Raw genomic sequence first — 17,189 nt, 5'->3', positions numbered from 1 at the left:
TATCAACTGCTTCACTGACAGTATGCTATGTCTTGAGGGTAGAAAGACCAAAAAATGACATGTACTCTACCTTCAAAGATCTTAAAATCCACTAGGGCATAAGAAGTATGCAACCATATTACAATGTAGGAAATGTATCTCAGAGTGGCCAGAGAGATTCAAGGAAAAAGAAATCCAATATATTGACATCAAGAACCATAAAGCAAGAAGAGCCATTTCAGGTGGATGGGTAGCATATAAACCTGATCACCAAGAGGAGATATATAAAATATTTGTTCCTCATTTCATTCCATGCCATGTAAATAACAAAATAGAGAAGAAAAAATTATGACATTAGAGTGGGAAAATGTAGTCAAAAAATTTACCTTATGTAGGTACTGGAGAGGATTAAGACCATATTATTTTTTATCAACCACCACATTCATAAAACTCTTGAGACTCACTAATCTCCCCTAGTTCTCTTTGAAGTAGGTAGATGACAAGTCCCATTATCCTCATTTTACAAATGGAAATGATAATATGTACCTTTCATTGTTTTCCATTTGAAACCTATATTGATGAAAGCCGAGCTGCTTAGGAGACATGAGGAAATCATCCCATTGATATAAAAAGCATGATGACTAATTTTTTTATAAAAAAGAGGTAGATATGTTAGTTCCTTTTATATAATGCCCATAATTATGAAAATTCTACTCTCTGAGGTATACAATGACCCTATACTTACTTACTTAATTGCTTTAAATGATGTGACAACCTTATTCTAACTGCTTTCAAACATTTTCTTGAAATCTTATTACCATTTTAAAATAATGAAAACTTAGCTGTAAGTCCTCCTATAGTTAACATTAATTTTCCTCTGTGCTTATTTCTATAGTATAATCAAGAGTGAATGGATAAAAAATTAGTGTTCACATATGACTCTTCAGCATATAAAAATGCATATCTTAAATAAATCTTTAAAAAACATCTTTTTTTCTTCCAAGGACAAAACTAGAAGGAAATACACAGAAGAGCTAAAAACTTTATTTCACTTGTTCTTGTAAGAAAAGAACAAAACCAAAGGATAAATTAACACAATTTGGTATATTTATTTTCAGGTCATAGATTTATACTGGGGCCTAGATGAAGATGAATGGGACAGTCCTGAACTCCAAAAGACTCGAATGAAGCTTTTAGAAGATTGCTTGAAAACATCTGCAGGTCCATGTTTTGTTGTGGGTATAAAAATAATGCTTTTTATTTTGAAAGTACATGAATGTGGTCTTTTCTGATATTTGCAATAGTTGGAGGTATTTCTGGGGAAAAGCAACTGCTTTTATTTCTGAAATGTCTTGTTTCCTTCAGTGTGTGAAGTGGGAGATATCCTTCAGATTTCCATATGAAAGGCTATAAATTAAACTTCATTGTCTCTAGAGATCTTCTATCCTCACTCATATAGGTATTCCCTCCATCAGTATAGATCACTACCCATCCATACCTTCTCATTCTCTGCAGTTCCTGTTTGTGTCTTTCCATAAATCCCCCATAGGCACCCATGTAACACACTAGAAGCCTTCCCTCTTGGTCTTTTAACATTAACATTAAAAGTTTTGAAAGACTACTAAATGGATAACTAATATTTGTTTTAAGTTTCCACATACCTTCTGATCAATAAGAATTTCAGCCTCATATTGATTACTTTACAACTTTACCATCAGTCAGGGCCATTCTTCCATTAGAAAGTCTTCAGTTATAATCATCATACTGTTTGCCTCAATATTTTTTCTTTTTCTCAGTAGCTGAAACAACTCCAAAGTAAATTACTAAATTACTCTTTCTGCCAATAGAGACAGGTATTCTCTGGAAAATTTCAATTGTTTCTAAAATGACTTTCAGTTGGATGCTCATTGTTTGATAGAAACAGGTATTTTGGAGCAGACTATTTTAGTTCACCTTGATCTTACAAATGGCATGTATTTTACTTTATATGAATTGCACTGGCATGAAGAGGGCACTTTTTAGCGGACCAGTGTCTTGAAATCACTATAATAATAATAACTTATGTTACTCTTAGAAGGCAAGATAATTTGGATTCCAAAGAAAAAAAATTCTTTGCCATTTTATACATAATTTTTCCTTATAATATAGGTTATTCATAGCCTAATATGTGTAGTGAATTTGCTTAATAGGAAATATAAAGGAAGTAGAATATCATACTATTCATAACCAAAATAATATTCACATAAGTTCACCAACAGATTAAAAAAAGTTTCAGGTCAGTATGCATATATATTCCTGAGTGAATATCTCCATAGGTCTTTATGGGATGACAGTTAAATGGTTTGACCTTTGATGGTCCTACTAACCTAAAGTATCCTACTACTTTGATATTGGGCATTCTTTCATCTTTTTCTTTGTATCTCAGGCACCTAGGACAGTGCCTAGTATCTAATACATGCTTAATAAATGCTCACTGATTGATTAAGTACAGGGGGTGAAAGGGGAGGAAGCAATATTGCATAATCTGATCAGTTGAGGACGAATTCCTTACAAAATATGGCAAAATGCTTAAAAAACCACTTGGATAAAGAATTTCATGATTGTGTAGTTATCTGGGTATGGTTTTTAGTAAAGACTAGTGGAAAGGTAGAATCACAGAGGTGGAGTGAAGGTAGCATCTTTGCTTTAGCTCCTCAACAACTTCATCCATAAGAGATAAAATTCTGATAAAGAAAGCCAAGAAAAAGTCACAATGAGTCATTTTCTAGCCCGGGACTAGAATTCTCTGTCTTAGGAAGATAGAGAGGTCTGTGGACACTGGGGCAGGGACTGGCCAGGAGTGATAGAAGCAGGGGTATTGGCAAGGCAGTATTCTTGCATCCAAAAGCAGTAAGGGAAATGAACACCAGATCAGGAAACACCTGGGCAGAAAGAGATTTCAGAGCCCCCCCGGGCTATCACTGGGAGCAAAAACAGGGGCCATTTGGTAGCTCTGTCTGTTGCCCATTGCCCAGTCCTGGATCACAGTTCCAGTGCAGAAAGGAGTGGTCATGAGGAAGCAGAGACCCTACTTGTGTAAGGAATAAGGAACAAATTCCAGAAACATAGCTGCATGGTTCTGAGCCCAAGAGCAGAATAGGGATGCAGTTATAACCTTTAGCCCTGCACATAAGTCTGCAATGGAATAACCCAGGATAGGAGACCAAAACCAAGGGGAAGCTCCAAACCTTAATAACCTTCCAGTGGGTTAACAGTGACTGAGTCCAGCAGCAACAAAGTGAAAATGCAACAAAGTTTAAGAACTTATAGAATGCAGTGAACAAGTGCCTCCCCAGATCACACTCCTTTGAAAGCACCAAAAACTTATAGGCCCCCAGACTAAGCTATAAAAGCTGAAGAAGGGCATAAAAATGAAAGCTCAACCCAGACATCCCCCTAAAAGTGAGCAGAGCTCAATACTAACATGAAGTCTGAAGTCAAGAAGTAGACTGGAAAAAGAACAAACAAAAAAGGAACCTGACCATAAAAAGTTACTATGGTGACAGAGAATCTCAGGACACAAATACACAAAAAGACAATGACTTGAAAATATCTACAAGCAAAACCTTAAAGAAAAATATAGTAAAGGCTAGTTTAAGTGTACTTATAATATAGCACCATTTGAGAATCAATTGCCTCTGTAGTCAAACAACACAGTTGGTAAGAGCAAAGATCAAAGTAAGCATGAACAAACAGGATAAAAAAATAAGAATACATATGCCCTTATATGAGTGCCAACCTGAACTGTTTAAACAAACTGTGTCCTAAAAACTGTATGAAAAGAACAAAAGGAATGACATCATTTAAATGTCATTAAAATAGGCTCAGCCACTTCAACATTTATCTCTTGTCGCCTTGTGTCAACACAAAGGTAGTACCTGTTAACATTACAAGGAAAACATTATAGAAAATGACAGATTAGGAGCAGTATCAGCTTATAAAATTGTTAAAAGGAAAATAAAAATACTGAATGCTGTGGATAAGTTAACTTGGCAGTATACTTTCCAGGGATATACACTTAGATGATGAGGTTGACATGTGCATTGCCAGAGCTAGCTCAGTATTTGGGAGTCTCTGAAGAAAAGTGTGGGAGAAAAGAGGTATTAGACTGCCTGCTGTAACAGCAAGCAAAGTGGGACTTTTTGCTGTTTTTTTTCTTTTGGAGTTCTAGTACTTCTCAGCACTAAGGCAATCAAGTGCCTTTGAGTCTTGCCTTTGATTTAATCAAGAGTCTTTGGTGACCTGCTTAAGTGACAAGAAAGCCTAAATCACATGAGTTTGAGTCACATGAGCCTGGGTCATGAGGGCTGTGATGCTCTCTGACCCTGAAGAAGTATATATATACTCTGAGGTTACCATTTTGCTTTGGGGCTCACTCATATGTGATTTGGCCAGACAAGACTCTGGGTAGCCATTAAGGAGCCCCGAAGCTTTGAAAACCCAGATGTTGGTGCTTTTCTCTCTGGTAGCTATATATGTGTTGCCTTGGTCAGACAGTTAGAAGCCCTGTCTGTTGATTTGTATTTATTTTCTCAGTTTATAATTTCTGCTTGTAATTTCTGTTTATATTTTCTATGAAGTTCAGGGTGCTGACTTTTTCCCCTGAATTAAGTGAATGATATATGTATGTTTAATTAAAGTAAGATTGTTAACCTCTTAAAGTTGCTTTCCTTTAGAAAAGCAGGTCAAAGAACCCGTGCTAGCAGCCCTCCTGTGTGCTGGTGCTATTGGCCTTATACCTCCACAGCAGCTGCAAGCAACATTGTTGTTACACTTACCAAACTGAAGGTTTATAGAGCTGTTGTGCTAACCTCATTGTTGTATGACTGTGAAACCTGAACAGTATACCAGCACCATGCCAGGAAACTGAATCATTTCCATTTGAATTATCTTAGGAAGATTCTGAAGATCACCTGGTATGATAAAGTACTAGACACTCTGTCCTTTCTCAAGCTAAACTGCCAGGCATTCACACTCTACTACAGAGAGGGCAAGTTTGATGGGCAGGCCACATTCTTCAAATGCCAAACATACATTTACCTTAATTATTATTTTATGGAGAACTCACACAAGGCAGGCATTCACATGGAGGTCAGAAGAAGCAATATAAGGACATTCTCAAGGTCTCTCTGAAGAACTTTGGAATTGATTATGTGACATGGTAGACATTGGCAAAGGACTGCCCAGTATGTCTTGCCTGCACCAAAGAAGCCACTGTGCTCTTTGAGAGAAGCAAAATTGCAGTAGCTCAAAAGAAACATGAGATGGATAAATTTAGAGACATCTCCACTCCAAACATTCACATGGACTATTTGTGGTAGTACTGACCTGTGACAGAGCCTTCCAAGCTTGTATTGGACTGATCAGCCACGGTCAGACACATTATACCTTGACTCCAACATAGTGATGTCATTTTGGTCCTCTTATAGAACAAAGGATGACAACTAACCAGCCTGAAAGCAAGAAACAATAATACAAAAGAGACAAAAATAGCAGCCCTATGTGTTCACAAACACATGATACCAGGGAGAGGAGGAACTTATCTAACTGTTACCAATAACAGCATTTTGTCTTACTCTTCACTTGAAAGTTCCCAGGGAAGAGGGAGAGATTTCATAGTTCATGCCCTTTGTATTCACAATTACTTCCAGCTCAACAGCCAATGAAAAGATGTTTAATTATAACAGAATAGAATGGAGACCACGCCATACTGTACAAGAATAATTTAAGGAAAGTAGAGGTTATTTAACCATTTTGGGGGTTATGATGCTCTTTGAGGATTACTATTAAGATATGGATTGGACTAGGTCCTTTAAAGAATTGATTTTTAATCTTTTTTCTTTCCCAGTAGTCTGGTGAAGGATATGAACCTCTTCTCAGAGTAATATTTTTAAATGCCTAAAAGAAATAAATTAAAATGTGTCAAAATAATGAAATACATAGGATTACGAAGGAAACAAGTCATTTTACCCATAACATTACATGAATTCCCATTACATATATACTTTTTCCCATCCGAGGCCATGGACTACCCCAGAATCTATGTACATGTCCTTGAAGATATGTGTACTTCAGGTTAAGAACTCCAGTTTCAAGGTCACTAGATCACAATTATCAATGTTATTATAGGACTCACTTGTTATTTTGCCCTAAGCTTTGTGTTCTAAATAAAGGGTTTCCCTGGTGCAAGCTAGTATATAATCTCAAATCTGAGTCTTATCATCATTGACTAACTCTTCAGTGCATATTTTCATATATTAGCATATATTTTCATATTAGCAACAAATTCGTCAAATTACAGTAGCTTCTGAAATACTCTGCAGAACATTTGAGAAAATTTATACCACTTTGCATCAACGTTTTAGGACCCAAAGGGACCTTAGATATCAGTATTCTAATCTTCTCTCCTTCTCCCTTCCTGATAGTTTTTAGCAGATAAAAAAACTGGGAACTCAGATCGTTATCTGATGTGCCAAAGGTAATAGAGCTAATTGGAGACAGAGACCAGAACTAGACTCCAGATTTTGAGTCCAATGCTTTTTCCACTAACCAAATGGAATTGAAGTGTTTGCCATAGAATAATCATTGTACTATGTTCTTTTTTGTCACCTCCTCAAGTACTGTTCAAGTACATAGAATAAAGTTAAATTTATTACTCATCTATTTCACTTCATAAAAGGAGGTAAATTGTCTGGGTCATCATCAACACTTTCATAACTGATCATGTAATCCTGTAGCAAACAGAATATTAATGGTCTTCTCTGAGCAGTCGCTATTCCTCCTAGGGTAGTAGAATTTAGTCCAAGCTTTTCATTTTAACATATGAGCAAACCGAGGTCTAGAGGGCTTAAGTGGCTTTCCTAGGGTCATACAGACAGTAAGGACATATCCCGCATTGCAAATACAGGGCTTTGGATTCCAAGTACACTACACTGTGCTGCTGCGTCTCTAAATCCATGCCTAGTAATCTGTTCGTAAAGTTGATGAATATAGTATTGCAATACTTATTGTTGTTCCTTGCATCTCTACATATCTACCCCCACAGAAAAGTTCCTATCTATTATACTGAACCATATCTGAAGTCTCCGTTTGCCTCTGGAAATTCATTATTGGCCATGTGCTCTGACAAGTCCAGAAAGCCTTCAACTAACTAGGGTTTTGACATCAATGAAGAATAACAAAACATCTTGATATTTCCAGGCATGTTTTTTGATTTTTTTTGATGGTGAGGATGCTGTTGAAGATGTGCCGTAGCATCACACTCTATATGTTGAATAAAATCTGATGCAAAGAAGACCATCCAACCCATTTATAAATATCAGTAGGTATGCCCCCACAAGGCATTGGTCTCTACTGTAGTATTGAGTCTTCTATAGAAACTGAAAAACTGGAACAAGTAAGTCTATATATTCATGGCTTCCCTGGGTCTCCTTGACCCATATCTGAGATATTGAAGACTATTCTTATTAGTTTCGAAAGGAATCGTTTCTCCTCAAGATTTCCTCTTCTTTATTTTCATAATGAAGATAGAACCATTTTCTCTCCTTAACACCTGTGTAGATCTGACCTAATTGATTTGCATTGAGTAACTTACTTTTTCATAATTATAAAAGAATAATGCATATTACATCCCTGTGGAAAAGGTATTGTTTTAAACCTGGTCTTTTGAAAGAAAAGATTCCCCTTTAGTTAATTAAATGTTGTCAGCATTAACTATATATGTACATATACATATACTTGCTGCCTATCCCTCTCTATTGTCATTTATAACTTTTCAATATTTTCTAAGGGTTTTATTTATTGTTACTTATTCTTTATCTAGAAACTAGTATCATATCCTAAATATGACATTTCAGATAACCTAAGCACTTTGTCATGTAATGCAGATGTGTGTGTATTTTCTCAAATTTATCAAAATATACCCTTGTCCTTAAATTAAAGTGAAAATTTTTACCCACCTCTGAGAGAACAGGCTGAGTAACTATTAGGAAGAGCCTTTAAATTTCAAATACTATGGAAACCGCCATTAATTAACCAAAAACTCAAATCCAGATGTAAAACCAGGAGAGGTCCTCATTAATAAACAGCAGGGAAGAAATGGTATCTTAATTGGCTTCAGGAACATCATAATTAAAGTCTCAGGACCTGAACATTCTGTTTAAATGTAGCAAATGAAGTAAATTCAAATGGACCTGAGTAGAGCATAGGATTTAGTGCTAAAAGGTAATTATTGGACTAGATGGCCTTTGAGGTCCCTTCTGAGTGACTCTGTGATTGTGTGCACCTTAGATGGTGGCTGAAAAGCAGAAAATTGCATGAGCTCCCCCCCAGGTCCCTCCAAAAACCTATAAAATTGGCTCTGAACAAATTCTAGAGCTGCAGAACCCATGGAATAGCAGAGGGAAGAAGGGCTTCAGCCCAGGGCAGCACAGATGGTCACTGGGTAAGGTCTATCCCATGGAGCTGGGAGCAGAATAGAGCAGAGCTCAGCGTGGGCTGCTCCCAGACCAACCAGACCAGGAGCCAGGTGGAATAGGTCCTAGCACCCTGAATCAGTGATCTGTGGCAGTTACCAGACTTCTCAAACCACAAACACCAAAGACAACAGAGAAGGTTAGTGGGAAAAGTTTCAGGAACAGAGTGAAAGGAATTCATGGTTGGGCCACCACCACGGGGGCAGCAGAGGTGGTGCAGCTCTGAGGACAGAACTACAGATGCAGTTGCTTCCAGCCCCAGGTCCACCTGGTGGGAGGAATTAAGTGGCTGATCAGAGCAGGAGTGCAGAGTCTGCTTAAGATCTGAGTCACAGTCCGGGTTGGCAGTTCTTGGGGGAGGAGGAGCACTGGTGTGGCAGAGCTTCCTCTGTACAAATATCTCTGAAAACAACAGTGCAACCCCTCAAGCTTGGAACAAAGTACTGTCTACTCTACAAGCAGTCATACCCCAATGAAAAACTCAAGGGTCAAGTAAGTTGGCTGGGAACATGGCCAGGCAGCAAAAATGGACTCAAATTCAGACTCAGACTTTGGAATCTTTCTTTGGTGACAAAGAAGACCAAAACATACAGCTAGAAGAAGTCAAAAAAGTCGAAGAGCCTACAACAAAAGCCTCCAAAAAAACATGAACTGGTCTCAGGCCATGGAAGAGCTCAAAAAGGAGTTGGAAAAGCAAGTTAGAGAAGTAGAGGGAAAAGTGGGAAGAGAAATGAGAAGGATGTGAGAAAACCATGAAAAGCAAGTCAGTGACTTGCTAAAGGAGACCCAAAAAAATATGGAAAAAAATACTGAAGAAAACAACACCTTAAAAAATAGACTAACTCAAGTGGCAAAAGAGCTCCAAAAAGCCAATGAGGAGAAGAATGTCTTGAAAGGCAGAATTAGCCAAATGCAAAAGGAGGTCCAAAAGACCACTGAAGAAAATACTACCTTAAAAATTAGATTGGAGCTAGTGGAGGCTAGTGACTTTATGAGAAATCAAGATATTACAAAACAGAACCAAAGGAATGAAAAAGTGGAAGACAATGTGAAATATCTCATTGGAAAAACCACTGACCTGGAAAATAGATCCAGGAGAGATAATTTAAAAATTATTGGACTACCTGAAAACCATAATCAAAAAAAGACCCTAGATATCATCTTTCAAGAAATTATCAGGAACTGCCCTGATATTCTAGAGCCAGAGGGTAAAATAGAAATTGAAAGAATCCAATGATCAGCTCTTGAAAAAGATCCCCAAAAGAAAACTCCTAGGAATATTGTCACCAAATTCCAGAGCTCCCAGATCAAAGAGAAAATACTGCAAGCAGCCAGAAAGAAACAACTTGAGTATTGTGGAAACACAATTAGGATAATTCAAGATCTAGCAACTTCTACATTAAGGGATCTATGGGCTTGGAATATGATATTCCAGAGGTCAATGGAGCTAGGATTAAAACCAAGAATCTCCTACCCAGCAAAACTGAGTATCATGCTCCAAGGCAAAATATGGATTTTCAATAAAATAGAGGACTTTCAAGTTTTCTCAGTGAAAAGACTAGAGCTGAATAGAAAATTTGACTTTCAAACACATGAATCAAGAGAAGCATGAAGAGGTAATCAAGAAAGAGAAATCATAAGCAACTTACTAAAGTTGAACTGTTTTGTTTACATTGCTACATGGAAAGATGATGTGTATAATCCATGAGACCTCAGTATTAGGGTAGCTGAAGGGAATATACACACATGTATATAGACAGAGGGCACAGGGTGAGCTGAATATGAAGGGATGATATCTAAAAAAAATAAAATCAAATTAAGGGATGAGAGAGGAATATATTGAAAGAGGGAGAAAGGGAAAGATAGAATGGGGTAAATTATCTCGCATAAAAGTGGCAAGAAAAAGCAGTTCTGTAGGAAGGGAAGAGGAGGCAGGTGAGGGGCAATGAGTGAATCTTGCTCTCATCAGATTTGACCTGAGGAGGGAATACCATACACACTCAATTGGGCATCTTACCCCAGAGGAAAGAAGGACGAAGAAGATAAAAAAGGGGGGATGATAGAAGGGAGGGCAGATAGGGCAAGGAGGTAATCAAAAGCAAACACTTTTGAAAAGGGACAAGGTCAAAGGAGAAAACTGAATAAAGGAGGATAGGATAGGAAGGAGCAAAATATAGTTAGTCTTTCACAACATGAGTATTGTGGAAGGGTTTTGCATAATGATACACATGTGGCCTATGTGGAATTACTTGCCTTCTTAGGGAGGGTGGGTGGGGAGGGAAGAGGGGAGAGAATTTGGAACTCAAAGTTTTAAAAACAGATGTTCAAAAAAAAAGTTTTTGCATGCAACTAGGAAGTAAGATATACAGGCAGTGGGGCATATAAATCTATCTTGCCCTACAAGAAAGTAAGGGAAAAGGGGATGGGGGGGAGTGGGGTGACAGAAGAGAGGGTTGACTGGGGAATGGGGCAATTAGAATATATGCCATCTTGGAGTGGGGGGGAGGGTAGAAATGGGGAGAAAATTTGTAATTCAAACTCTTGTGAAAATTAATCCTGAAAACTAAAAGTATTAAATAAATAAATAATGATTAAAAAATTAAATTTAAAAGAATTTTAAAAAGAGAGATTACCTAGTCCAACCCCTTCACTTTATGGATGAAGAAACTGAAACTTAGTGAGGTAAAGTGACTTTCCCCAGTTCACACAGGTAGTGAGTAGAAGAGCCAAGATTCATCCCCAAGTCCTCAGACTTAGGATCGTCACCTGTGCTTTGGAGGAAACTTGCTTATTGAAATATAATTAAAACTTAGATGTTGTTCAGTTTGACTCTGGGATATCTTTGAGTCACTCTCATTGTAAGTCTTTCTAAATGTAATTTTTTACTTGCCTTTGTTATAATTGTTATCTGGAGCAAATCAACCCTACAAATAAAGTATGTGGCACCTGTTTTACAGCCTACCAGACTTTAACCCAGGGCCATGACTAAGGCTTATTATGATAGAGACATGATGGGTACCACCCTACTCCATCCACTGAGATGGCGGGGGGGGGGGGGGGAAGGACAGGGAGACAGAGAGACAGAGACAGAGACAGACAGAGACAATATAGATTTACTTGGAACCCAAAATTTACAAAATGGACTTTTTGTGCTCCAAAATAAATTCAACTGTTTAATGTTGCTCTGAAAACATTTGTTAAACTCCATAAAGGTTAATGTTGTTCTTTTTAAAAACATTATTCTTATGTTTCTTTCTAGTTCTCTTAAGAGATCCAATCAACCTCTTTTCTAAAACTGCAAGAAAAAGTTTTAAAATTTTCTCTGGGATGGGGTAATGATTTTCTGGCCTTTATTCTAATTAAATCTGTCAAAGTATCTCAGAAACTATAATGTGCTAGCCATTTTTCCCTTTGATCATTTTATTTGTGTATCATCCATAATCACAGCTGACATGAATTAGGTCAAGTTTACTTGAGAGCAAGAAGTATGTCATAGACATAATACTAGTCTTTGAGATCCCAAACTGATCAACTAAACTTACAAGCTTCTATGCAGTTTCCCTGAAGAAAATTTTATAAAAAGTCCTCAGAAATATGTAAGAATCTTTGTTCTTAGAGTCAACTCTGCATATTAGTACATTATCAAAAGTTTTTCTGGCAAACAGAAATTAAATCTCAGAAAGGTCAGTTTTTTGCATTTGAAAATTTTACTTCCATACTGAACATAGCTATAGTCAGAGTAATCAAATCTCAGATGAAGAGCCATTTTCTATATGAAGCTTTTCCTGATGCCCTCAGCAGTCAGAACTTTCACCTCCCTGCCCCGCCCCTGGCCGGTTCAAACAAAATGTATTTCTTTTTCACATATATAATTTACATGTGCATACTGTCTTCTCCAATAGAATGTAAGCTTCTTGACGCCAGTAACTTTCAGTTGTGTTTGTGCCGCCAGCACTAAGCACATAGTACCTTTTAATGCCTACTATGTTCACTGACTGGTTGTTTGAAACATGAAATGTGAGAGAAGAAAGAAAGGAAAATGTAAAATGTTTAAGAGCCATTCATATTTGTATTCCTTGAAATATAACTTTAAATAGGGCAACATTATAGAGTATGTTAAAATATGCTAATGTGCAAACCATTGCTAGGATCTACATTGATGAGATTAAAATAGGTCCTCATACTTTGCTTTCTAATAGTTTTTGATTTACATTTTATTTTAGTTGCTACCTTTAGTATCTCTAATGCATCAGTTTTATTAAAGCTAAAAATACTTAATTTTTTATGATAATGTTCTTCCCTAAAATGAAGTTTTATCATGTTTATTTTTCTGTGTTTATGGGTATTTCTCATCACCTGGTTTCTTTTCTTTTGAATTTGATTTAATTTACATGGGACCTATTAATACCATGAGATGTAAGTCTTAAATTTGAGGAAGGGTGGCAGCTAGCAACATACTTTCCTGGGTGTTGAGAAAAGTAGAACTTTTGCTTTCATCTTGTATATTCTCTACAAAAATTAGAATCAGATATTCCTCACCCACCCACTGCTATAGACAACTTGCATACAGAGTAAATGGATATATAAGGATAAGGGCATCAGCTTTGCTCCACTTCTCCCCTGCTCTGTGCAAGTCCAGAATCCTAGACATATCTGAGATCAAGCTGGACTTCAGAGCACCATGTGGCAACATGTCCATCTGTAAAAGAAAGTGATACTTTGTTTGTTCTTCCTTGCCTACTAATGCATAATGAATTTTTTATCATGCTTCCTTTTAAAATATACATTCCTCAAAATATTAAAGAAATTAGGCAAAATGTAATATAAAATTATTCTACTTCCCTAGGATTCCTTGTGATAATGAATAACAGTATTTTAATAACCTATCTTCAGACTTCTTTCTCCACTACGTTTACCTGTCATTCCCAGGTAAAAGAAAAGTAACCACTAGATGGCACAGTAGGTAGTAGACTGGATTTGAAAGATAAGTGTTTGAATACTGCCTCAAACCCCGGCCACATGCCCTGGCAAGATACTTAACCTCTGTCAGCCTCAGTTTCCTCATCAGTAAAAGGAGAAGGCTGGATTCAGCAGCTTTTGAGGTCCATTTCAAGCCCTAAATCTATGATCCTGTGAAACCACCATATTTGATTTGACAAAGGATCTTAGTGGTAAGCTGTCAGGACCCTGCCAAACTTGTTTAGGAGAATGTAAAAAGCTAGCTTCATGAGATAGACTATATGACATTCTAAAATCATCATTAGGAATAAAAAGGGTCCTGAGAGCAATCAAATACTTTAAAGACCACAAATAGCTGTTAGATTGTAGATGTCTGACAAAATGTGTTCTTTTTTTATTCTAAAATTCTACCATAATTAATTAAAAGTATGTATACTGTAATTACCTTAGTTTAGGAAATTTAAGCCATTCCAAGTACTGTATTCTCCTCGTACCTTTGTCACAAAGAGAAATAAAACCATTATCTACTTCTAATACTTCATGTGGGAACAAATGAAGATGTGGGCAGGAAACTAAAAGATTTTCCAGACAATCACCTCTCTTGTTCAATAGCCTCTCCAATATAAGAAAGAATGTAGGTTATGAGTGGCAAAGAACTAACTGAGAAGATAGAGTCAAAGAATGAGATTCAAACTTCTGGACCATGGCATAAGTTGGAGGAATAATGAACTTTTTGTCAGCATTGAAGTATGTCTAATGAAGGTTCTGATGAATGAATTTGCTATTCCGAACTTAATTTTGACTAGTAAGGACAAAGTGATTGATAAAGTGGAAATGATGAAAACCTTGTGAAGTGGCCATGGTAGCTTAGTGTTAATGATAAATAATCAATATTTATTAAGAACCTGTGTGCCAAGTATTGTGCAAGGCACTAAAGATATGAAGACAAAAATGAAATAGCCCCTTCCCTCAATTAACTTTTATTGTTTTCGAAGGAAACATACATAAATATATAGACAAGCATTTGTTCAGTCATTTCAGTCACGTCCAACTCTTCATGGTCACATTTGGAGTTTTCTTGGCAGACATACTGGAGTAGTTTGCCATTTCATTCTCCAGCTCATTTTAGAGATGGGAAAACTGAGGCAAACAGGGTTAAGTGACTTGCACAGGGTCACACAGCTAGTAAGTATCTGAGGACAGGTTTGAACTCAGGAAGATGAGTCTTCTATATACAAAACATACAGAAAAGACCCCCTGTAGGAAGTGGTGTTTGATCTGAGTATTAAATAAAGTAGGTATTTTAAGAGATGGCAGTGAAGAAGGTGTAGTGCCAGACATAGTCTAATGTGTATAATAGGCTTCAGAAGAGTAGATTTCAAAAAATTTAGAGGTTAGGATCCCATGACTTGAGACTCAAAAAGGAATTCAACTCAGGGGAAATAGAAGGTTCTCAAGAACAAATTTCCAGCAATGTAATTTCCGTTGATTCCAATGAGGAAGAAGACTGTCAAAAGAGATGATTGTGTCTGCTCAGGTAGTTCATCAACAAACTTGGATTTTAGACAGGCATATACAAGAGATGTAAGCAAATAAAAATAGCTTAAGATATGCAAAAGAGTGGAAAAGTCCATTATAGAAATCAGGTCAAATACTATGCAGAATATTGGAAATGAATTATTAAAGCACACATCCTTCCTGTCTTTTAACAATTACTTAACTACAAAATTAAAAGTGCTACAGAGTCTCAATGGCAATTCTTCTATGACATAGTTAGTTTGGCTTAATTTATCAAAGAATCTCCTCTATAAGAGTTTTATTTGGATGTATGGGGAGAGAGTGGAGTATCAATTGTGTCAAAACAAAAAAATCACTTTTTTAATGTCATAAAGGTTAAAGCCCAGTATGAACTGAAGCTTTTGATAACTGCTAAAAGGAATTTTTTAAAAAGTATTTTTGAAAGTTATTTTAGGGGCAAGAAGATCAAGGAATGAATAAGACTTATGACTGAGATACATAGGAAGATGTTGAGAGAGGGGGAGTGGGGAGAGAGAGAGAGAGAGAGAGAGAGAGAGAGAGAGAGAGAGAGAGAGAGAAACAGAGAAGAGAGGCAGAGAGAGAAGGAAGGAAGGAAGGAAGGAAGGAAGGAAGGAAGGAAGGAAGGAAGGAAGGAAGGAAGGAAGGAAAAGCTTTCCTATTCCCATTTTGCTTCAGTTTTCTCTATCCAAAAGAATGATCTTCTATAATGGATAGAACCATTATAATAGATAGGAAAAATGGTTAGCAGGATATTGAAACCCAAGACAAGTTAAAATAATGAACTAACGAACTGAAACCTAATGACAATAAATGTAACATCCTCTCCTTGGATTAAAAACCTGCTGTTCAAGTAGAGGATTAGGAAGGTATGATTTGCCAATAGTGCATATGAAAAAAGACCTAAAGGTTAGTGTGAGCAGCAAGTTCAATATGAATCCATAACGTGATATGGTCACATTAGTAGAAGCATATTGCATCAGTAACACGGGAAATAGTAGCCCCACTGTACTTGTTCAAATTATGACTGGAATCATGTCATTTAGAGTGGATATTTAGAAGCTGGAGCACATTTAGAAGAAAGAAAGCATGATAGCGAAGGGACTAAAAATGATGCCATACCAGGTTTGGTTCAAGTCATTGTGTATGTTTAGCCTGAATAAGAGAACATTTGGTAGGAATGTGATGGCTGTCTTCAAAAGTAAAAAAGAATTACCTACAGTTATTCTGCTTGCCCCTACAAGGCAAAATTAGGATCAGTGGATGGGAATTGCAGGGAAGGAGATTTAAACTCAACACAGGGAAAAACTCCATAACAATTAGATCTGTCCAAAAATGGAATGGGTGACCTGGATAGACAATCACTGGAGTTCTTTAAGCAAAGATGGATGACAACTTATTAGGGATCTATTAGGTGGGATTTATACTTTGGGTAGGAGTTGGACTAGGGGAACTCTGATGTCCTTTCCAATTATAAGTTCTCATTAAGCTTCTTATTTATCTTAAGACTTTTAGTAAGATTCTGCGGAAATGCCCTATTTAACAAACATTGATTGACAAATTTTAGTTCTCTTTCACTCCCTAAGATTTCTCAAATGGAAAAGCACTGTGTTGTTTTGTTTTCTTTTTTAAAGCACTCAGGCTTTTCTTCTGAAGACTGGGTAGTGCCACAGGATGTCACTCAATCCATTGAACCTTCCTCTTTCAATAAAAATCCCTTGACTTCAAGGATAACCTGGGAACTTATGCTTCCTTGCAGCATATGGCTGGACCCAAATGCAAAAAAGCCTATTGTGCCCTTCTGATGGTTTCCCCACTCTGTTGTGCGATAAACCTTTTGCACTTTGCTTTATTCTCTGAACATATTTTTCTTTGAGTGACCTTTGAGTCTGAGTGACTTATAATTTAGGGCCTCTTATCAAAATGCTTTTTTGCAATATTCCCCATGAGGTCTCTCAGAATGTAATTTCTGTAAATCCTTAAGAACTGTGTGTTTTTGCTGTAATCCTTGATTGGTCCTTGTGCTCAGTGACTCAACTTCCTAGAAAATGAAGAGGCTGGGGAAAAAAATGAACATTTTGGTGACACATTCATGAAGCTTTGTTGCTTCTTTAGAAGTTGTTTAGCATGTAGAAAAAAATTGTTTTATAACTCATTAAAATTAGAAACTATTACACTAATGACTGAATTTCACTGTTGTTG

The 17,189-nt window shown here is 36.8% G+C and overlaps 1 protein-coding gene across 1 annotated transcript in view; it reads left to right on the top strand.

Moving 5' to 3' along the window:
- NWD2 (NACHT and WD repeat domain containing 2) overlaps positions 1-17,189 on the top strand; it is a 176,213-nt gene that overhangs the window by 91,172 nt on the left and 67,852 nt on the right. Inside the window, exon 3 of the mRNA XM_036762387.1 lies at positions 1,098-1,214. Coding sequence (XP_036618282.1) covers positions 1,098-1,214 — 117 coding nt within the window. The remainder of the gene's footprint in view (positions 1-1,097; positions 1,215-17,189) is intronic.

The sequence above is a fragment of the Trichosurus vulpecula genome, chromosome 6, assembly GCF_011100635.1.
Source record: "Trichosurus vulpecula isolate mTriVul1 chromosome 6, mTriVul1.pri, whole genome shotgun sequence".
In the NCBI taxonomy this organism is placed as follows: Eukaryota; Metazoa; Chordata; class Mammalia; order Diprotodontia; family Phalangeridae; genus Trichosurus; species Trichosurus vulpecula.
Note: the sequence above shows the minus strand (reverse complement) of the source record. Positions and strands in the feature narration are given on the sequence as shown.